This window comes from Dipodomys merriami, unplaced genomic scaffold (genome assembly GCF_024711535.1).
Source record: "Dipodomys merriami isolate MVZ:Mamm:240054 unplaced genomic scaffold, mDipMer1.0.p SCAF_33, whole genome shotgun sequence".
In the NCBI taxonomy this organism is placed as follows: Eukaryota; Metazoa; Chordata; class Mammalia; order Rodentia; family Heteromyidae; genus Dipodomys; species Dipodomys merriami.
This window is the reverse complement of record NW_027204826.1, coordinates 9,225,818-9,248,721: the sequence shown is the minus strand read 5'-3', so window position 1 is coordinate 9,248,721 and position 22,904 is coordinate 9,225,818. Positions and strand designations below refer to the sequence as shown.

The following is a 22,904-nucleotide window of genomic DNA, read 5'->3' as shown; positions in this document are numbered from 1 at the left end:
GGGTTGTTGCGATCGTGATTGGGCGGCGGGTGGTCTGCAGACAGGACCCTTTGTCGCGCCGAGCAGCTTTGGCGGGATGGAACCTCTCTGCTCGGGTGGAGAGTGCTGGATCGTTGCGATCGCGATCAGGTGGGCCGGGTGGTCTGCCGCAGGTCCTTTTGTCACTCTGCTGATGCCGAGCGGCTTTGGTGGGATGGAGCCTCTCTGCTCGGGTGGAGAGTGAGGGGTGGGGGTGGGATCCTCGTGGAGACTCCCGGCTGGTAGGTTTCTCTGTTCCTGGCGATCTGCCGTTCTGCAAACCAGTACCTGATGTTCTGAAAGTGGCCCCCTGTGTCTCTGCTGTTTCTCTGGGGCTCCCACAGCCCTCGCCGGGCCGGCTGGCCGGCGGCTTGGCGCGCTGCCGCGCGGCCAGTAAAGGTTGGGGGAGGGGTCTTCGCTTTTCTCTGTTTTGAATTTCTTTTCCTCTTTCTTTTTTGTTATTCTCCGCCTCTGGTTTTTCTCTGAGTGTTCGTCTTTTTGTTGTTGTCGGTCTCTTGGGGAGATTAAGCGTTGGAACTCGAACTCTCTTTTTGGTTGGAGAGAGCTGTGGCGTTTCCCTACTGCCCCGTCGCCATCTTTGCAAAGCTCCTGGAACTCTATTCTTAAGCCTTACAACACTGGTGGCTGATGTGTGTGATCATCTGCTTTTTCCCATCCTCTATCCAAACCAAAACTATATTACCTTCCATTTCCCTGGGAAATGTGGAGGGGAATTTCTTTTTCAAGCTCAGATTTATGTGAGTCTCTACATTCCACTTCTCCAACTTCCATAGGCACAGGGTCAGGTTCCCAATCTGGAGTAGGTTCAAGTTTCAAGATTTTCATCTTTAATTCCATATCCTATGTCTGCCTTTGATCTTAGCTATCATAGCAATACCAGCTTGGAATTTGTTTCTGGCTTTGGTCTTTTTAAAGTATGCATTGCTTTTTCTGTGATGTCTTTGTTGTTTTTTTTTTAAACTTTTTTTTTCTTTTCTCCTTTCCTTGCTATTTATTATCTAAACAATAATATATTTACAACATTTATTTATAACATATAAATACTCATAAATAGAATACCTTATTTATTTCTGGTAGTCCTGAGATTTGAACTCCACCTTGCTAGGCAAGTGCTCTACTGCTTGAGCCTGGTTTATATGACCATGCCTGCCCTACTGTTTCTTTTGCTAAGAATGGGAGGGCCAGTAGAGCCTGCATAGCCCATTTGGCTCTACTTCCAGAATTTTCTGTAACTTTCTTTATTCTACAAGTGAAAGCAAAACAAAACAATCAAACAACAAGAGCAAACAAACAAAACCCCCAAACCAACACAGCTTCTTACCACATATATTAAAGCCTACACTGACGGTTTGGGTGTGCATGTATCAGTGAAAACAAGGGAACTTGCTTCAAGGCAAACAAAAACAACAACAAAATCCCAGGGACTAGAAACAAACTCACACGTCTATATATTGGCATGAATGATGGGGATTGGAATTTATTTTTTCACACTCATCAGTTAACTGCAAACCACTGGCTTGTGCTTATGGGTCTTTGGATGCCAGCAGAGTACAGGCATACGTAAGTACTTATTGACTGGTTGTCTCATCTGAAAATGACTTATTATACTAGTTTTGTGATATTATGGGGTGCAGTAATCATGTTGTGATTCGGGTGTTAAGTGTACTGCCACATTCATGCACACTCAGACTAAAGGAGGATACTCTTTAACACTTCTGACCATTTAAAATACTACTTATTGCAACGAGTTCCAGGAAATGGAAACATGTTGGTTTTTTCATTGTTATTGTTGATGGTGGTGATATTTGTTTTTGCTTCTCTGTTTTGTTTTGTTTGTTTGTTTTTCTCTTTTGGGGAGTAAAAGGAGTGCAGAAATAGAGGGAGGAAGGATGAGCAAATGCAGAAGTGGTACTCACCAGACACTGGAAAAGGAGCTAGACAACTTGTGGGCAGAGACAGGAGGGCGAAACAGGGAAAAGTGAAGGAAGGAGTGACATTGTCCATGAAGAAATGTAATCATTACCTCACTAAGAAACAGTAACCTCTCTGTATATCACCTTTATAATCATACAATTTCTATTAAAAATAAATAAAAAATGCAACACCAAAGCTCACATGATGAAGGCTTGGTCCTCAAGCCCTACTGTTCGGAAGAGATGGGCTCCTGCGAGCTCAGACCTCATGAATGGATTAATTCTATAAATGAATTCTGTAAAATTAATTGTAAGTAGATTCTCTTGTGATTAATTTATAGCTCACTCAGCTATCAGGAGATGGCAGAAAGTTTAGAAGGCGAAGCTTACAGCCCTGTTTCTGGTTTTCTGGTGGTTAACTGGAGATAAGACTCTCACAGACTTTCTTGCCCAGACTAGCTTTGAACTGGGATCCTTAGATCACAGCCTCCTGAGTAGCTAATATTACAGACCTGAGCCACCAGCGCCCACCAATCAACCTTCTTTCCATTTATATTGTTTACCTCAGGTATTTGGTGACACAATAGAAAGCTGACTGATAGGCATGGTAAGGAATCAGTGCTGGTTTCAGAAACAGGATCCCAATGGCCACCTTGGAGAAGTGAGTTCTCCGGACTTCATGTTCCTCCATGATGGACAGCCAGACTCTCAGGGATTTGCAGGATGCGTACAGCAGAGTGAACCCTGCCATTCACAGTGGTGTGTTAAGGAGAATCTGCCAGTCTGCACCCTGCATTCTGTGCATGGGTTTTATTTTTTTATTTCTCAAATTCCCCTTTTGCTATCAGTTCATTTTTTTGTTCTTTTTTCTTTTTTGTCAGTCATGGGGCCTGAACTCTGGGGCTGGGCGCTGTCCCTCAGTTCTTTAGCTCAAGGCTAAGTGCTCTACCACTTGAGCCATAGCACCACTTTTGGCTTTTTCTGCTTATGTGGTGCTGAGGAATCGAACCCAGGGCCTCATGCATGCAAGGCAAGCACTCTACCACTGAGCCACCTTCCCAGCCCTCAGCTCACATGTTGTCCCTGACTTTACCAGCTATCCCCTTCCCCTGACAGAACACACTTCTGAGACCTCAACTGCTCCATTCTGTATGAACTATTCTTCTTCCAAAATCTCAATCTTTGAGGCTCTTACTACATACATTGTGTGTGTGTGTGTGTGTGTGTGTGTGTGTGTGTGTGTGTGTGTGTGTGCCAGCACTGGGGTTTGAATTCAGCCTGGTGTGCTTTCCCTTGGCTTTTCTGCTCAAGGCTGGCACTCTATTACATGAGCGACAGCTCTACTTGTAGCTTCTGTGTGGTTCATTGAAGGCATTGTCTTTCCTGCTTGGGCTGGTTGAAGACAGCCATTCTCAGATCTCAGCCTCCTGAGTAGCTGGGATTACAAGCGTGAGTCACTGGACACTCAGCGTCTTAGCACATGTATTAAAGCCTACCCTGACGGTTTGAGTGTGCATTTATCAGTGAACACACAGGAACTTGCTTCAAGGCACTTGAAGGAAAGGGAAACACAATTTACTGCTGTTCTTAAGCAAATAACTAGGGCTCAGTACCTCATTTCTTCTGCTGGGATCTCTGCGAGCTCCATCACCTGTATGTGAGCCTTTTACTGGTTCCTAGTGTCAGATTATAGTGCCCCGTGTTAGTTCATGAGCTTGGGCATTGCCCTTAGAGGTTCACAGATGCTTGTGGTCTGGGAAAGCGGTAGACAGCGCCCCCTATAGGATTCAGGGAATTCTGCACACTTCCCTTTCTGCATTCAGCTTCTGGAAGTCTGCACTCCTGACAGCTTTGTCCTTCCTTCCTTCCTTCCTTCCTTCCTTCCTTCCTTCCTTCCTTCCTTCCTTCCTTCCTTCCCTCCTTCCCTCCTTCCTTCCCTCCTTTCCTTCCTTCCTTCTCTCCCTCCCTCCCTCTCTCCCTCCCCTCCCTCTCTCTCCCTCTTCTTTCTTCCTTTCTTCTTTTTCTTTCTTTCCCTTCCTCGGCCCTAGCTACTCTGGAGGCTGAGATCTGAGGATTAACTGTTCAATGCCAACCCAGGCAGGAAAGTCTGTGAGACTTATCTCCCCAATGATTTACCAAAAAAAGACCAGAAGTGGAGGTGTGTGGTTCAGGTGGTAAATATAGCGGGAAGGGTGGTGGTGGTGGTGGTGGTAAAGGACAGGGCCCTGAGTTCAAATCCCAGTACCTACAGGATACAAACACAAAAGGCCTAGCCGAGACCAAGTTTGGGCTGTCCTGCCAGCCCAGCTAGAGATCGGAGTGAACTTCCCAACTGTCTGAAGTCTCCGTGGAAAGAAGAGAAGGGGCCTTCTTCCATCGGGGCTCCAATCTCTGACATTCGCAGGCCTTTCCAGAACCGAGCCCAGACACCCAGCAAATAGCTGGAGGGCGCGCTTCCTCTCTGGGTCCTGGCACCGGGGCTCCCAGCATGTACTGGGGTGGGGGGGCAGAGACCCCCACCTCCCCGGCCCCGCCCCAGGAGAGATGCGCGGGGGGGGGGGGGGGGGGAGGGGGGGCGCGGGAGAACCACTCCGGAATGCTGAGCCTCCCCAGCGCGCACGCACGCACGCGCGCCCCGGGGTCTGCTGCACGCACGTAGCCGCGGGCTGCCATTCCTGGGGGGGGGGGGGGAGAAGGCAGCGGCGGCGGAGGCAGGAGGAGGGGGGGAGGGAGGAGGGGAGGGGGGGAGAGGCGGGGGCGGGGCTCGTCACGTGGGGAGGCGCGGGGGCGGGCCGGGCCGGCGGGGACGCGCGCAGCTTCTTTAAAGGCGCGGGAGCGGAGCTGGAGAGGCGCAGGCCGGGGCTGACCGGCGGGACGCGCGGGGCGCGGGGCGCCCGGGAGGAGGGCCGGGGAGGGATCATCCCGACCCAACATGCGCGGCTGGCGGGGCTGCGTCTGGCTGGCGCTCGCCGCGTCCTTGTTCCTGCCAGGTAAGGAAATCCGTCTCCGCCCGCTGCTTGGCACACTTCTCCGCGGCGCGGGTCTCGGGTGGGTGGGCGCGCGCGCTCGGACCGCACCAGCTTCCCCCCCCCCCGGGTCTCTGCCTAGGCGACGGGGTCGGGGGGCATGGCGGGTGGAGAGGGTGATCTTTGTGCCGCCTCGCTCAGCTCTTCTTCTTTTAAAGTGTCCCTGCAAGGCGAGTTCCAGAGGAAGCTGTACAAGGAGCTGGTCAAGAACTACAACCCCTTGGAGAGGCCCGTGGCCAACGACTCGCAGCCGCTCACCGTCTACTTCTCCATGAGCCTCCTGCAGATCATGGATGTGGTGAGTGCGGACCCGGGGTTGCAGGACTGTCCGGAGCCCGTGCCATGGGGGGGGGGTTGCCCCCTGGACCTCCGGGGGGCATTCTAGCTGGTCCCCTCCAACCCCACCCCGTGACTCCAGCCTGCGGGTGACCAAGCGGGGCTCCATCACCCCCCCACACACACACACCCAGCCACCTGTGCGTGGCTGTACTTGGGTACCGCTTGTCTGTCCCTCCGCTTAGGAAAAACTCGGGGCGCAAAGTATCTGGGAATCAGTAGCCAGAAACGGATGGTACTCCGGCTTTTCCCAGGCAGTTCGGCTACTTCTAGACTCTTCTGGATGCGTTTGGCATGTCGTTTCTTGGGGCAGGGGGCGGGGTGGGGGGGCTGAGAAGTCTGTCCAATCAGAAGTGGGTGTTGGATTTTTCTCTCTCCCCTCACCCACCTCCCCGCAACTTTTGGATGGTGGACATTTTTGTTTGTTTGTTTAGCTTCCTGGGGAGGACGGGTCCTGCTCAGAATCCCAGATTTCCCACTGGAGACACACGCATAGCATAGCACGTGTCCTATTCCCGGCAGCTGACACCCCAACCCCGGGCCCCTTACCCCATCGCCCAGAGCCAACTTCCACCGTTTGAGCTGTGCATTCACGCAGTCATTCTATCTTTCGTTCTTCCAGACTGTTTTGAATGTTCAGTTGTCACGGGTAGATCCTTCTGTACGGTGCTTAACAAAAGTGTTTAATGTATTCTAAGTGGATGTGAGTGGCCGGTCTGAACAAGGCATTAGTTCTTTTTTGAAGCTGCCTAGATGGCGGTGAGGTGGGGGTCAAAGGATAATTAACGGTACTCACGGGGAGGGAATAAAGTGGTAGGAAGGAGGTATGAAAAATAGTGACAACTCCCAAGCAGGGGATGCGAAAAGCCACCAAAAGGCTTTTAGGTTGAGGTGACAGGTGACATTGGGTATTATGACAATTACAGAAATACAATCATGGTGACAGATGGCTTATTTCTTACACCGGTGTCAAATGTATATTCTTGTGAACAATTTCCTGAGTCAACTATTAGATGCAATACTATAATAGGTGATAATGTGAAAAAAAAAAGTTACCAGGATGAATGTAGGAGAAGTGAGTGGCGAGTGTAGATTACAGGAAAGGAGGAAGTATGGAGGTTTTGAGTCAGGGTAGCAGAAAAGAAGTGCTGACATGGAGTGAAGGGAAACGGAGTTGGGGGTTGGGGGGGTGGGGAGGAAGGCAGGTTCCAGGCATGAAGTGGGGGGAGGACTTTATAGAGCAGTGGCCCCTGTTTCCTTGCAAGATTTCTATCTGTCGTCTTGGTAACTTCTAGATGGTTTTGCTGGTCCCTAGCGGGTTGATCTGAAGCAAGTTTGCTTAAGCATCCTGAGGCTTGACTTCCCTGTGAACACAATGGACTGTGTAGTTTTGATTGTGATACGTTAAAGAGGGTAGAGACAGCGTTAGCAATATACCTCAAAGCTGGAGTCATGAGGATGTTCGTTTTCACACAAAAGCACCTAAGGAGGAACCAGTAAGGCAGCTGGGCTCACACACTTGGAAAGTGAGTCCCTACTTGTCTGGGTCAGCCTTAGCCAGTGCTGGCCATGTCATCCACAACAGCTTCTCGTGGGGGCTGGCCTTGCTCCGGCTAGTTCGAGTATAACAGCACGGGGCCATTCAGCTGAGTAAGTAGAACGGGCTTCCAAAGGCGATGGCACACCCTTTTTGGAGAAGAGACTACTCTCCACTCATAGAGAAGCTGCAGCGTTTTACCCTGGGTCCCTCTGCCTATTGAAGATACTCTTAAGGAATTAATACGAAACATGGCTCTTAAGAGGGAAATTAAAGCCTATGTGAGGATTTGTGATGTGAAAAAGTAAAAAAATAAAACATCAGGTTACAAAATATAACAAGCCCGATGCTGATACCTCATGCTACTCAGGAGGCTCGAGGATCTGAGGATCGAGGTTCAAAGCCAAGTCAGGCAGGAGAGTCTATGAGACATTTATCTCCAATTAATCACCAAAAAGCCAGAAGTGGAGCAGTGGCTCAAGTGGTAGAGTACCAGACTTGAGCAGAAGTAGCTAGGGGACAATGTCTAAGTGCTGAGTTCAAGCCCCAGTACACACTCTCTCTCTCTCTCTCTCTCTCTCTCTCTCTCTCTCTCTCTCTCTCTCTCTCTCTCTCTCTCACACACACACACACACACACACACACACACACACATCTTAAGCACCAAGTGTCATTGCCAGTCCAGTGTTAAAGGGGCAGGTAACAAGATGGCCGTGGGCAGCCAGATGTCATGGAGAGCTTTGGGGGGCGGGGAGGGTCTTGCTCTCACCTTGGTCCTCAGTGTAGCTGTGAACAAGCACATTGAGCTTCCCAGTCCAGCAATGCTTCTTGTTTGTGAAGTGGCCTTGAGAAAAATACTTGTTTCCCCCTCTTTAAGCCCTGTGTCCTCATATGGAAAATGAGACTAATCATATCCACTTCATGGGGTTCTGAGAGGATTAAAAAAGAGAAAGTGTTTGTCACACACGGATGATTCACTGAAGGGTTGCTCCGTCTTAATTACGTAGCTACTCAACGCAGGGGTCAGGAAGCCTATGCCTAGAAAGGTTTGGTCCAAGAGCCCCAGGTTGCTTGGGGGTGGGGGGGAGGAGCAGCGTGGTGATGAGAAGTCATCTCCATCACCCAGGTCTTTTATCCACTCAGCTTCTGCTGCCTCCTTCAGATCTAGCAAGTTCTAGCAGAAGAGTCAGCTTAATCTACTTAAACTGGCTGAACTGGAACAGATTGAATGTGACTGTCCTACGAATCTGGGTGAGAAGGAAGTCTCTCTATCAGGCAAAACAACAACAACAAATGCATACATTTGAATTTCAGGTCTGCCTGCGTCTGCCAGTCTTGGAAACAGAACCAGATCTTTCCAGCTGAAAATTTAGCACCCTGGACAGAGACATCTGGCTCTCTTAGGGAGTCTTAAGGTGGCAAAATCTCAGCTGGCGCTAATTCAGTTCTGCGATTTTTTTTTCTCATTTGTATTGGGCTATTTTAAGACCATTATTGTTGTTCCCTGAAACCTTATTATTATTCTCATTCCCACCCCCCACATTTGTGTGTGTGTGCAGGTCCTGGTGTTGTTCCTGAGTTTCTGTGCTCAAGGCTAGCACTTGAGCCACAGCTCCACTTGCTTCTGGGTCTCTTTTGTTGTTGTTGGAGATAAGAGTCTCATGGACTTTTTTATTTTTTTTACTAAGGCTGGCTTCAAGCCATTATACTGAGATCTCAGCCTCCTGAGCAGCTATGATTACAGGCATGAGCCACTGGCATCCAACCTCCCTCTGCCCCCTCTTTTGTCAGTCCTGGGGCTTGAACTCAGGGCCTGGACACTGTCCCTGAGCTTTTGTACTCAAGGCTAGTGTTCTGCCACTTTGAGCCAAAGCATCACTTCCAGTTTTCTGGTAGTTAATTTGGATCTAAGAGTCATGGACTTTCCTGCCTGGGCTGGCTTCCAACTTTGATCCTCAGCGATCAGCCTCCTGAGTAGCCAGGATTACAGGTGTGAGCCATTTACCCTCGTTATAAGCAGAGATTTCCTGGATGGAGTAAAAGGAAGATGGCATATGATGCTACGTTTTATTTTCAGCAAAGATCACTTATTACTTCCTCAGTTATTTTACACATAGTTGTTGGGCTCCTAGACTTTGTTAGCTTTTGAGGTGACTAATTAAGGGATGATTTCTGCTTTGGAAACTCCCATGATCTGGCAATGGAAACTAGCATGTAAGTGCAAGGTGACATGTAAAATTTAACAAAACTATCTTTACAAAGGGCTCTATATGGGCGGAGGGAATTTTCAAATGCAGTGGTTGGAGGGGCATCAAAGAAGTGAGTGGATACATTTGTGTAGGTGAGTAGGAGTTTTCCAGTAAGCAGCTTTCTAGGTAATGAGAACAGAGAGAGGGAAAAAGATGAAAATATGCTGTACAGAAGGTTCACTCAGGTCCTGATGGATGTTTGCTGCAGGTTTTGCTATAAGACTGCTTATGTTTATTGAGAAGTGCCAAAAAAGGTATATATAACATTGATCACTAATGTTTTACCAGGCTTTGGTTAGTCTGTGTTCTAGAAACGCCCCTGAGGACTTTCCTCTGAAAGGGAATGCTAGCGTGTAAGGGGTCTTGACTGTCTCTGCCAACTTCACATTTTTGCCCAGGGCCCTATTCTGGGCATTTCAAGAGAGCATGAGGAAGCAATAGAGCAGGAATTGTGTGACCCACCAGACCAGCTTGCTGCAGCAGATTTTCCTAGAAATGGAAACAATCCAACCATTATATTTGTATTAAATCCAAGCAGTATAAATTATAAATTAGGATGAAAAAATGTGCATATATTTTAAAGACAAACCATGACTCTTCAAAGGAGTTGCTTTACCCCTGTGGTCCGTGCTAGTTATTCTACAGGCCTAAAGATGGAGGGCCAGGTAGGAAATGGGCAGGTATTTGGAATTCCTGAGCAGGAGTGGGAAGAGCCAAGATCTGTAGAAGATATTGATAGCAGTGAGCGTGGGACAGAATAGAGAAAAGACAAAAAAGTGGGAAAGAGGTCTTTCTCAGTCAATTTTCTGTATCTATGACCAAAGAGTAGAGACTGGAACATTTAGAAAGAAAGGTTAACTTGGGTCCTTTGTCCTGGAAGCTAGAAAATCCAGCCGCTGCTCAGCTTTTTTTTGGGTGTGTGTGTGGAGAGGGAGGGTCTTGGTGCTGTTTTAATTCATAGCAAAAAGCAGAGGGCAAGTATGCACGTATAAAACAGACCTGATTTTATAACCTGTTCTTGGGGTAACCAGTCAAGTCGCAGGAGAATTAACCCAGGATTTGTGGGGGGGGGAGAAGTCAAAGGAAGGGAGAACCGATGAATGGAAAAAGAGAGGAGATGAACGCAGTCTTTACATTCCACGTACATATGTGAAATGGAGCCAGTTAAGGGGCTGATGGGAGAGATGGAGGAGAATGGTGAAAAGAGTGACATCGATCAAGGTGCATTGTCCTTATCAACGGATGTGTGAATTGGAACTCCTTTGCACAATGACTTTAAGATAATAAGCACATGTGTCCGTTAAAGGGGAGAAAGGAAACATAATGTGATAAAAAGAATCCACTCAGTTCTTGATGAAAGAAAGCCCTTCTGTTGGTGAAGGCTCTGCCTTTAGGACCCATACATCGTCACCCAACACTGCTGTGCTGAGGAATTATAGTCCGTGAGCTTCTGGGGAGAATTCTGAACCCATAGCAAAGTCAAACTTAGGACAGCCATTGAGTGGGGTAGAGAAGGGGGTAAGTTGGAGACGTGTTTTGGATTGGCTAGCTATGCTATGCACACCTGCGCATAGAAACAGCACTCACATGCATAGCTTCATTTGCTCCGTGAAAGCACCTTTATGATCCCCCATGACTTTGACTAATGGTGATCATTAATTGACCTCACCGGTTTGTCACAGTGCTGAAAATGAGATAATGCCAAAGAAATCATCTGGAAGCGAATGCAAATGAAAGGTTCTCATTCGCCTGCAATTTTCATAATATTCGTCCTCTCTGTTTGTGTCATGTAGTCAGCCACATGGACACATACATCTAAAGGCCATTCTAGCAAGTGTGGATTTGCATAAAATAAATGTATGTCAGGAAAATATGTCCAGAAGGCAAGGTGTTTAAAGTGAATAATATGAATCAATATATAATTATGCACAAATATAAAGCATAATTATGCATGCATGATTTGGGGGGGATTTTATAGATTTGGGGATGGCAGAGCTAGCTCTCTGGGAGCTTTAATCACAAACCATAAGGCCATGCATTAGAGTTTGCTGCTATGGAAAGTAGACCTGGTTGTGGAGCCTGGTATTCTAAGAGGTTGGGTTTTCTCTGATTTCACTTTGGTGGCCCTCTGTTGAGGTTCATCACAGTTTCCATTTGGTGCTTTTTTGGCCTATTTAAAATGCCATAAGTCTAAATATTATCAAATATCACTTACAAAAATTACACTCTTAGGCCAGGCACCAGTGGCGTACGCCTGTCATCCCTGCTACATAGGAGGCTGAGATCTGAGGATTATGGTTCAAAGCCAGCCCAGGAAGGAAAACCATGAGACTTACCTCCATGACCACTAAACAGCTGGAAGTGGAGCTATGGCTCAGCTAGTAGAGTGCTAGCCTTGAATACAAAAGATCAGAGATAGTGCCCAGGCTCTGAGTTCAAGTCCCAAGATGAGTGCACGCGCGCACTCACACACACACACACACACACACACACACACACACACACACATTTTTAGAACATATTCTAGGAAGAAACGTCTAAGGTTAAAATTGGGTTATTATCATAATAATATTTTCTTTTTTGGTACCAGTCTTGGGGCTTGAACTCAGGGCCTGGTGTTGTCCTTAAGCTTTTTTTTTGGGGGGGGGGCGGGGGCATAGGATAGACCTTCACAACAAGGATGTATCTCATCCATAATGTTCAAAGTGCCCAGACTGAGCAACCCTGCGGTGAACCCAGTGCCACATTACAAGTTTTTAACCCATTTAGGGGTTGAAAAATGGAGAAGCCAACTTCAGTCTCTACAGGGGCTAGTTCCTGCATATACATACTACGGTGTGACCCTCTAGGAAATTTACTAGACTGTTCTTTCTCTTCGGTGAGCCTTGAACTCCTATTTTGTCCTTCAAACATGTTTACAGCTCTGGGAGCGTACACCTACAGTATTCTTTTATCGTTAGGGGCTGAGAATTATGGGTGCTTTTATTCAAGGAGTCTTTCTTGTAAATGCTCGCTTTCAGGACTCCCTCTGAAGGTGTTCCCCAGAGAGAGGAGCTCTCCATGCTCCTGTTTCATCCCTGACATGCTGCTACAGGAAGAGAAATGATACTGTTGTGGAGAGATGCCAGTGAAAATCTCCTCTCTCATTCTCTCTCTCTCTCTTCTTTATTAAAAAAATCAGCATTAGTTTGTATCTTTCAGAGAAGGAGAAAGGCATTTGCTACCTTCAGTTTTGGGTGCTGTGAATTACATTTAAGGCTTTCCTGAACTGCACACACTACCGCCCCCCCCCCCCCGCCTTATTTGGTGTCGCCTTCTGACAGCAAATCCCATGCAATTCATTTCACTGAGTCCCTGAATCATTGCTGACTGCTATAACAGTCAAAGTAATTTCAGGATTATCATAAAATGGTATGTTTGCATACATATTGCCCATGTCTATTACCCTTAGCTCTGATTGATATATGTGTATAACAATGTGATATCTCTCTCTATATATATGTATCTATAATCACAGCATACATTATTCAGATTCAAGATATCAAGCTAAAAGTTATAGCAGAAGCTTTGGATCTCAGCTGTTGGCAAGCCCAAAGAACTAATATGAAATTCGATAGAGGCTTATATAAAATCCAGTGTGAGAAATGGATTCGAGATCTGCAGCAGAGAATGGGCTATAGGAAAGGCCCGAGGCTGAGGCTGGCCAGGGCTGAATCAGATGGCAGATGCATCAGATGACTTGTCTCCATTGCAGGTGGCAGAGGGCCGAGGGGAGGGAATTGCAGTTGTCATAGTTAATGAATGCCACCTGTGAGCGACACTCAACTTGGGACATTTACTCTTGGATCACTGAAAGCAAATTGTCTGTAAAGATTCCCGTGTGGTGGAAATGAGCTGGTGTTGCTGCTCCAGGGAGAGAAATGTAAAGAAAGAAAACTAGATTGTTTTATTTTGTGGAGAGAGAAGGCAGGGGGTGGTGTAGCTTTTCCAGTTGTCTATAAGTTTTAGAATTTGTGTAATGCAATAGTAAGGTAATGTGTTTGTTCTAAAAAGCTCACAGAGAAAGTAGATGATTGGCTGAGGATTTCAATTAAACAAATGAAACCCAAAGTCTTGAGATTCTCCTCCCACCCCTAGGTCCTAATTCCAAGAGTTTTACATGTCAGAGCTAGGCACTCCCATAGATGAAAATTGAAGACAGATGATGAAGGACAGAATAAGGAGATTTATTAACTGGCATGAGCATACTATGGGGTGATAACAACCATGTTTGGGGGTATAGATATGAAGTTTAGGTGTTATAGGCAAAGTACTGGGCATGGGAGAGCCAAGTAAGCTTAATTACTAAGCAGTGTTGGTCTAGGTATGGCCTCATTGGGTCATTATTTCAGTGCTTGTTGTTAGGGAAAATCATACAGACAAAGAAGAGAAGGCAGGGGCTTCAACACATCAGATTAGAATTTAATCATCACAGCCATTGGACTCCATATAACAGACTGGGAGAATCAAGGAGTGGGAAATTTTGGTGTGGGGGGGGGTGGTTTAGGGTTTTAAAGAAAAGGTAAAAAGTTTTTGAATAAAAAATGAGTCTGAGTTAGATGCTCATGGCTCACACCTGTAACTCCTAGCTGCCTGTACAATCCTAGCTACCCAGTAGGCTGAGATCTGAGGATCATGGTTCAAAGCCAGCTCAGGCAGCAAAGTCTGTCTCATCTCCAGTGAACCACCAAAAATCCTGAAGTGGCACTGTAGCTCAAAGTGGTAGAACACTTTGAGCAAAAGAGCTCAGGAACAGTGCCCAGGCCCGAGTTCAAGCCCCAGGATGGACCTGGGGAAAAAAAGATGTTATTGTTCAGTCCTTTTCTTCCTAAATTCCAAAATAAGCGCAAAGTGAATACAAAGAGAATGAACTCGAGTAAAGACCTACAAAATGGAGACAGGATTTCTTCTGGTTCTCTCTTTGTCTCTTTTTTTCTTATATTTTGTCAGCTGTAGGCCTTGAATTCTGGGTCTGGGTGCTGTCCCTGAGCTCTTCAGCTCAAGGCTAGTGCTGTACCACTTGCACCACAGTGCCACTTCTGGTTTTCTGGTGGTTAATTGGAGCTAAGAGTCTCATGGAATTCGTGCCTGGGCTGACTTTGAACTGTGATACTCAGATCACAGCCTCCTGTATAGTTAGGATTACAGGTGTGAGCCACCAGCGCCCAGCTTCTAGTTCTCTTAACTCATGGGGCCAAGTGAGTACACCGGGTGTTTCAGATTAAAAAAAAAAAAAAGGAAGTAAGAAATGGAGAAAATAAAACTTTTAAGCACCTCTTATAAAATTAGGCTTAGGCTGCTTTCTGATTGAGTATATTCATACATTTGATTCAATCATTCAAGCTAATAAAATTTGCAATTACAATCAGTAGTCAGAAAGCATTAGTTTGCTATCTGTGTTCGCTATAAAGAGGTTTTAATGGTATTTGAAGTGATCACTAAACCACCATGAGGCTCATAGATGCAAGTCTCATTTTAGAAGTTCCTCCTTAATTCTGTTGTGAAAATTGGAACTGTAGCTGGTTGTTGGTGGCCTGTGTCTATAATCCTATTACTGAGGAGGCTGAGATCTGAGGTTCAAAGCCAGCCTGGGACAGAAAGTCCTTGAGACTCTTATCTCCAAATAACCACCAGAAAACCAGAAGTGGCTTAACGTGGTAGAATGCTAGGCTTCAGTGAAAGAGCTCCAGGACAGCTCCTAGGCCTTGAGTTCAAAGTCCCAGGACTGGCATACATACATACATACATACATACATACATACATACATACATACATACATACATACATATGTACATACATATGTACATACATACATACATTTGGACTGTAGTGTAATAGATACTCATGAAATGGTGTAGTGTCAAAACCAACCCCATGAGCTGTCACAAAGGAATCCAACCCATCTAACCAAAGATATCACCACGTAATACAGTCCTCCTTTCTTCCAGGACAAAACTGTTCATCTGATTTCAAGCACCAGAGTTTAGTGTTAACCTTCTACAGAGTAGTTTTTTAAAAAATATAATGTTTACTTTTTGCAATTGCTGGGGATCAATTCTAATGATCTACCTCTGAGTTATACTCCTAAGCTGGAATATTATATGCAAGTGTACATTTTGTACTCTATTGAATCTGACTGTTTATCTTTGCCAGTCACCCAAGTGGTTTCCAGCTACTATTTATTTTTTTTTATTGTACACGTGTTACAAGACTTTTTATTATATTGATGGATATTTAGATTGTTTCTAAATTTCCTCTATTAAGAAGAACACTGTTACAATTATTCATTTAATGATATGAGATGTACATGTCTGGCTCTAAATAAAATGCTTCTATCATCACTGTTTGATTTAGAGTTATTTCTAACACCTGGAGACCTACTGATCCTGAAAAAGATTTAATTCTCCCTTTTACTCCTCCTCTGCACACTTACTACACTTTCCACATTTCCCTGAAAAACATTACATAATCAATTTGGACAAAATTAATCTATAACATATTAAAATTTATGAAATCACTGTTCACATCTGACCAATGTGAGAGGGCTGATATGTTAGTAGGCTATGATAATTATTCTTTTCCTTGGAGTTTCACTATTGTTTTTTCCAGTTGTAAGATTTTTTTAATGTAATAATAATATTTCATTCTGAAGTTTTGCAGTACAGATAGCTGTGGGTCTTCTCTCCCTCCCTCCCTCCCTCCCTCCCTCCCTCCCTCCCTTCCTTCCTTCCTGTTTATTGCTGGTGATTGAACCTGGGACCATACATAGGCTAAGTAGGCACTGAACTACACCGCTGACGCTGACTCAGTTCTTTTTTTTCAGTACTTTCTAGGCAAATGCTCTGCTTCTTAAGATATATAACACCAGTCCTTTTGCTTTTAGTTTGTTTTACAGATAAAGTCTTCTGCTTGTGCCTGGGCCGGCCTCCTCCTTATTCTTTGCTGATAGTTGGGATTACCAGCATGTACCACTATACTTAGTCTTTTGCCTGGTTGACCTTGAGCTCTTGGCTCTTGCATTTTGGAGAGTATTTTGTTAGTGTTTAAAATCTCATGAAGATCTATAATCCAACCAGAATTGATTTTTATCTATAAAGACTATCACCTTTAAGCAGTTGAATGAGAATCTTGTCTGATGATACGATGATTTTGTTTTTCTAGAGTAATTAGATTACCATTATGAGAAGTGAATGATTGTCAATCATATCACATTTGGGCATCATATTATTTATTATGCCTGTGCCCAAACTGGCATTTCCATTATTTAGGAGTATATATGAGGGGGAGAATGTATTGGTTCTGGCAGTTTTTAATATCGAAAACATTGAAATGGCCCACATTATTTACAGAGCTCACAGTAAAGAGGGCTTGTGGGAAACCTTGGCTTCTGTCCTGAGATTTCCCCATACTGTCCATTCCCATAAGACAGCTGCTTGTAAACAGCCTCTAGTGTTTTTATGCCTTTTATTAAACAGCTTGTATTTTTATGCCTTTTATTAAAATATCAAACACTGAGTGGGCACTTGTGGCTCACACCAGTAATCCTAGCTACTCAGACTCCTAAGATCAGAGTTTGAGATTTCAAAGCCAGCCCCAGCAGAAAAGACTTCAGGACTCTATTTCCAATTAATCAGCAAAAAAAAACCCCTTGACTGGAGGAATGGCTCAAGTGGCAGAGCATCAGCCATGAAAAAAAGCTGTATGAGAGCGCACAGCCCTGAGTTCAAACTCCAGTAGTAGCAGCAGAAAAGCACACAAAAGTCAAAACAGTGTAAACCCCTATTAAGATTAAAGTGCTTTTATTTGACTATTGGGGAGGGATTTTGTTAAAAAAAAAAAAGGTCTAGATAAATTTAGCAGTTTATCAAAGCAAAGGATAATTCATGAACCAGGTACACTCAGAACTGGTAGAATTTCAGAAGCTGCACCCAGCTGTGAGTTTTTGCAGGCTAAGTGTGAAAGTAAAGAAAAAGGAATCACTGGATTGTCTAGGTGTTCACCTTACTGGAGTATGGCGTGATTAGTTGATTACCTGTGATTGGCTGAGCTCTGGCTGCTTGTGGTTGGTTGGCTGAAAGTTAGCTGTTTGTTATACTGGTAAAACTTCTTTCTTGGGTTTGTTAGGTTACAATTTGATGCATAACTTCAGACTGAGGACCTTCTATTTAGCATCTTGTTTATAAGGAAGGGCAATATGTCTTCAAATCACAGTAATGAGGTGGATAGGTCATCAGTGAGATGGAGACAGATTTGGGTGTTTTTTATTTGGCTTACAATATACTCTGAAAGAAAATCAAAACAAAAATTTCCAAAGTATCCCAGAAAGCAAAAACTTTTTATAATTTCTAAACTAATTTCAAAGACAGTTCTTAAATGAGAGTTGGAGTGTGTTTAACTTGCAAAAGCCTTGACTCAGTATTCAAAGCTTATCTATTAAATAAAATACCTTATAGATTTTAGAAGCCAATTGGCCAAGGGCTGGGGATGTAATTCAGAGATAAAACATTTACCTAACATATGCAAAGCCCCGGGGTTTCATCCCTGGAACTGCAAAAGAAAACAAAAATCAACTTTGCAAGAGCTCTTAGGACCACATTTACTGATAAAGTTTTCTTTTGAATTAAAATGTACATGTTTCATAGAATGTAGCTACTCAGAAAATGTGTGACAAGATCACTCTAGGACCATATTTTACATTTGCAGAAGATACCTGAAGAGGAAATTGGACCCTTTCTTCCCTCTTATCTTTGGTCAGTCACCATGGTGAGCAAACCTCCTACACTGAGCCATCAAGGTGGTCCAAGATGGTACAGGATGAAACTTACGCCATCATTTACCACCGCTCCCTCGGGTCCAACCATGGACCCAAACCAGGACTATAAACAAACCTTTTCTCCCTTTACATGGGTTACCTCAGGCATTTCATGATAGTAGTGGAAACTGTCTATCAACCAGGATTCTTCTTCCATGACACCACTTGCAATATTTGCAAGTCAGACTATGTGTAAATTTTTTTTTACATTAGGTAATTTCAGGCAGTTTGGGATATTTCCAGCTTGAAGATCTCTCTCCAGATCTGGCTTTGAGACTTCCCTCTCCATATTAATAGCATTGTGCTTTGTGACTTCTGATGGAGTAGAACAAGCAGCAGCTGCTGTTCACTCCATGGCTGGGCCCATGCTTGTGGGATCATGGCCCCTGGAACAAGAGGCTTTGGGGTTTAGCTTTCTGTCTACAGGGTGGAGCATCACACAGCTACTGGGAATTCCTCCTGGCCTCCTTTCACTCAGAGCAGGACAGGGCGATTTGGATTTTCCATTCCGTTCTGTCCATGGAACGATTCATGCAATGACAGTGAGCCAAGGCAGTCCTTTGACAATAACCATCAGGCGTGCATTAAAGCAGCAGTGGACAGATGGCCCCTCCATTGTTTCTGACAGGGAAAATTGTGGGCAGTGGATTGAAGTACAAACTGGAAAGGAATATTCATGACAGGAAATGTGTCTCTCCAGTGGTGTGTTGCATCATGAGGAGCAGCTGGTCATTGATGTACCCGCACAAAGGCAGCTCTCTCCGGGCTGCCTGGGTTTTTCCAAACATCTCTTGAAAAGCACACCCCGAATTAGAAAGAAGTACCTTTGAAGTGCTTGAAGCTTAGTCTCAGAAAGAGGAAATGAAGCTCAAGATAGGATTCATCGTGAAGCTTTTTCTGGGCGGAGAAGATTGCACCGATTTCAGAAATAGGTGCTACTCTTTTGGGAGAGAAAATGAGTTTTTGACTTTATCATTAAGTCTGTGAGGGGATCTGGAAAGGGCGGGGGGGGGGGGTCCAACCAGGCCGAGCTAGCATAGATGGGTCACCCCTGTGAGTCAGGAGCTTTGCTGCTGTGACTTTAGGTGTGTGGATCTCCCTGTCTGTGTTTGAAATGAGCCATAAAACAATACAATCTATTTGAAACAATATAATCGACTTGAATGCTTCCAGGCACCTACATTTCTTATCTCTCTGTTGATGAAGGGAGATGATGTTACATTGTAATGACTATCTTGTGGGAGCAGAAAACATCTGAACACTTGAACCCAGTCCACCTTGCATGGTTTTTTATTTAGGTGCAAGATCTTTTTTTAAAAAATAAATTTTCTGCATTTACTAACAGTTAATCTCTTTAAGTAGGTGACTGGGGGGATTTAATTTTCATCCCGATGTACTGATTTTTGCCCTTTGGTATTTGGTATCTTTCACTCCATTTTAGTTCTTCTCTCAGATGCTATGAGCTTTGAAAGCTTTACTGTTATGGGACATGGAGTAACCCCAGGTGTCACAGGGTCAAGTAGCTCTTACCCTAGGCCCCAAGATGTGCCTTTATGCAGAAGCTCATCAATGGGAAATTATATTTGGAAACATTGACTCAAAGTAGATAGAGGAATAAATTCTAGTTTGGTTCTGATGGAAAACTCAAAAAGAGAAACTGAGTAAATGCGTTGTATTAGTATGCAGAAAATAATAGTATTATTGCTATTAATTTAAAATAGCATGATGGAGTTGAAGGAAGACATAAGTACTTGGATGGAAAAGCTCTATCATGTCCTTCAGTTCCAAATATGATTAAAAAAATAAACTCTCAAATTCATCCAGCAGAATAGTGAAAAATCATTCTCCAAAAGAAGGCATGTGTAATCATCTCTGTGTCATTGTCAACTAAAGGATTGGAGAAGAGAGTGGGACTATAGTATTAAATCACCAATAGAATTGTTATTCTGGAATTCACTGCAAAGCCAAGTAGAAAAAGAAATTTCAGATATGAAGCTCTCCACCCACAAATCTGTTACTCCAAATCTGAAAGAATTGTAGTGTGGCACGTTCCATCTTACACTGCAACTAACACAAGCCCCATGAAAACTAATTGGAGTGGGAGACACAAGTGGCCAGGGTCCAAACAATGTTATTTAGCCTAATTGTCAATTGCCGGTCCCTGAAACATTAACAGCAATCTGCCACTCAGATTTTACATTTTCCCATTGAGGAAATGCAGCCTAGGAAATACACATAAAGGCAATCAGGAGCTGGGAGCTCACGCCTGTAATCCTAGGTATCTAGAAGGCTGATATTTGAACATCCATGTTCAAAGCCAGCCAGGAAGACAAATTTGACTCTTCCCTCCAGCAAAAGAAAGCCAGAAGTAGAGGTATGGCTTGAATGGTAGAACACTAGCCCTGAGTGAACATGCTAAGGGATAGCACTGTAAAGAAAAAAAAACACTGGTAAAAATTAAGGGAGAAGTAGAAACATTCACAATGATAGCTGGAGGACTCTACTCTTTTCTCTCAATAACTGAAAGAAGTCACAGAAAACTCAACCAGAGTACAGACAAACTAAATGATATCACCACTTGTTCAATGTTCCGCTCAAGAGAACCAGAATATATTTTTGTATTCTATTTTAAAGGTGCATTGAACAGGCACAAAGGAACACCATAATCTGGGCCCAAACTACCACACATTTGCATCAATGGAGAGTAATTTTTCCAGCCTTGAAAGAAACTGGAAATCAGTAACAGAAGGACAAAAAAAAGTGTGTGTGTATGTTAGGCAGTTTTCTGTCACTATAACAGAATAACCTGACATGGGTCCTTAGAGAGTGAAGTGAGCCTTGCTATGGTTTGCAGCTGTGTACATTGAAATCCAAGATTGGATAGCCCCCTTTGTGTGCGTGGGAGAGCAAGGACTTGTCTCACAAGTAAAAAGAGACTTAGATACTGAGCTCCGCAGTCTCTCTCAAGGTCCTGCCCAATGACCTAAAGACCTCCCCCACCAGACTCCAGCTCTTTATAGATCCACAGCACTTCCTGATGCTCTTCTTGGAAGCAATCCTTACACATATGGACCATTGAGGGAAGGGGATACAAACCATATTCAAATCATAACAGCATCCAAAGGTTGAAAAACTTTAAAAAATGTGTATATATAATTTATGGACAAAATTAGAATAACTAAGTGACATTTCCAACAATGGACATGAACTGTCACATATTTAATTTTGTGGGGGCAAAAACAAAACACCAGGGGAGGAAAATTTGTAGCTCCAAGTGCATGTGTGTTAAGGGAAAAGCCAGCTGGACACCCATAGCACACATCTGTAATCCTAGCTACTCAGGAATCTGAGACCTAAGGATCACAGTTTAAAGCCATACCAGGTAGGAAAGTCTGTGAAATTCTTACCTTCAACAAAAAGCTGAGGGGCTGGGAAGGTGGCTCAGTGGTAGAGTGCTTGCCTTGCATGACTGAGGCCCTGGGTTCGATTCCTCAGCACCACATAAGCAAAAAGAAAAAAGCCAGAAGTGGCGCTGTGGTTCAAGTGGTAGAGCACTAGCCTTGAGCTGAAGAGCTGAGGGACAGAGCCCAGACCCAGAGTTCAGGCCCCACGACCGGACCCCAAAAAAGAAAAAAAAAGCTGAAAGTAGAGGTGTGGTTCAAATGAGAGAATACCACCTTGAGCAAAAAAGCTCAGGGACAGCACGCAGGCCCTAAGTTAGTTCAAGTCCTAAGACACACACACACACACACACACACACACACACACACACACACACTTTAACATCCCATCTGGAAAACCTAGAAAAGGAAAAAAAAAAAAGAATAAAAAGAAAACCCAAAGCAAGAAGAATGAAAACTAATGACAACAGTGGAAAATAAATAAAATTGAAAACAAGCAATTGAAAGCCAATGAAACTTAACACTTGGTTCTGTATAATAGATCAGTGAGACTGACAAAGCTCAAGCAAGATTAATGAAGAAAAAAAAGAGAAAACATTTATATAACCAATGTCATCAATGAAACAGGATTTAAATATGTCCTGCATACATCCAAGAATAATGAGAGAACCACGAAGAAGTCTATATTTACAAGTAAGATGATTTAGATGAAATGAATCTATTCCCCAAAAGACAAATGATCACAAATCATTCAATATGAAATAAAATCCCCGTAACCATGAGAGAAACCAAAATTGTCATTTAAATCTCTCAAAATTAAGCCTGGGCCCAGAGGAGTTCACTGAATTTCTCAGATGTTTAAAGAAAGAATTTTAATACCAATGCTATATCATTGCTTCCAGTTAAGAACTAACTTATGATGAAAAATCAGTCCAAAAAGTACTTAAAAAATGAAAGAAGGGCACGGGTGTAAGTTAGTAGTAGAGAATTTGCCTAGCACAGATGAAATCTTGGGTATGAGGTGATGATATGCAGCATTCAAAAACAGAGGAGGGCCGGGTGCCAGTGGCTCACTCCTGTAATCCTAGCTACTCAAGAGGCTGAGATCTGAGGCTTGCAGTTCAAAGCCAGCCCAGGCAGGAAAGGCGGTGAGAATCTTATCTCCAATAAACCACTCAGAAAATCGGAAGTGGCGCCGTGGCTCAAGTGCTAGCTCAAGTGGTAGAGCGCTTGCCTTGAGCTGAAGAGCTCTGGGACAGTGCCCAGGACCAGAGTTCAAGCCCCAGGATAGACCAAGAAAAAAAAATAGAGGAGGATGGGAGGAAAGGGAAAGAGAGGAGGGGGGAGAGGAGGGAGAAAAAAAAGAGAGGGAGTGGAAAAGAGATGGAAGGGGATTGGAATTCAACAGTACAGAAAAAAAAATCATACACCATGATCAAGCTGGTTTATTGTAGGGAGGGATTGGAGTCTAGTTTAATATTTGAAAGCCAACCAATATAACAATCACACAATTTTTTAGTTGCAGAGAAAGCCTCTGACAAAATTCAACAC

At 44.2% G+C, this 22,904-nt stretch overlaps 1 protein-coding gene across 1 annotated transcript in view; it reads left to right on the top strand.

The window, feature by feature from the left end:
• The first annotated feature begins 4,871 nt into the window (after positions 1-4,871).
• Positions 4,872-22,904, top strand: part of LOC138842005 (neuronal acetylcholine receptor subunit alpha-7) — an 89,846-nt gene continuing 71,813 nt past the window's right edge. Inside the window, exons 1-2 of the mRNA XM_070043095.1 lie at positions 4,872-4,942; positions 5,137-5,276. Of these exons, the coding sequence (XP_069899196.1) occupies positions 4,885-4,942; positions 5,137-5,276 (198 nt within the window). The 5' untranslated portion in view covers positions 4,872-4,884. The remainder of the gene's footprint in view (positions 4,943-5,136; positions 5,277-22,904) is intronic.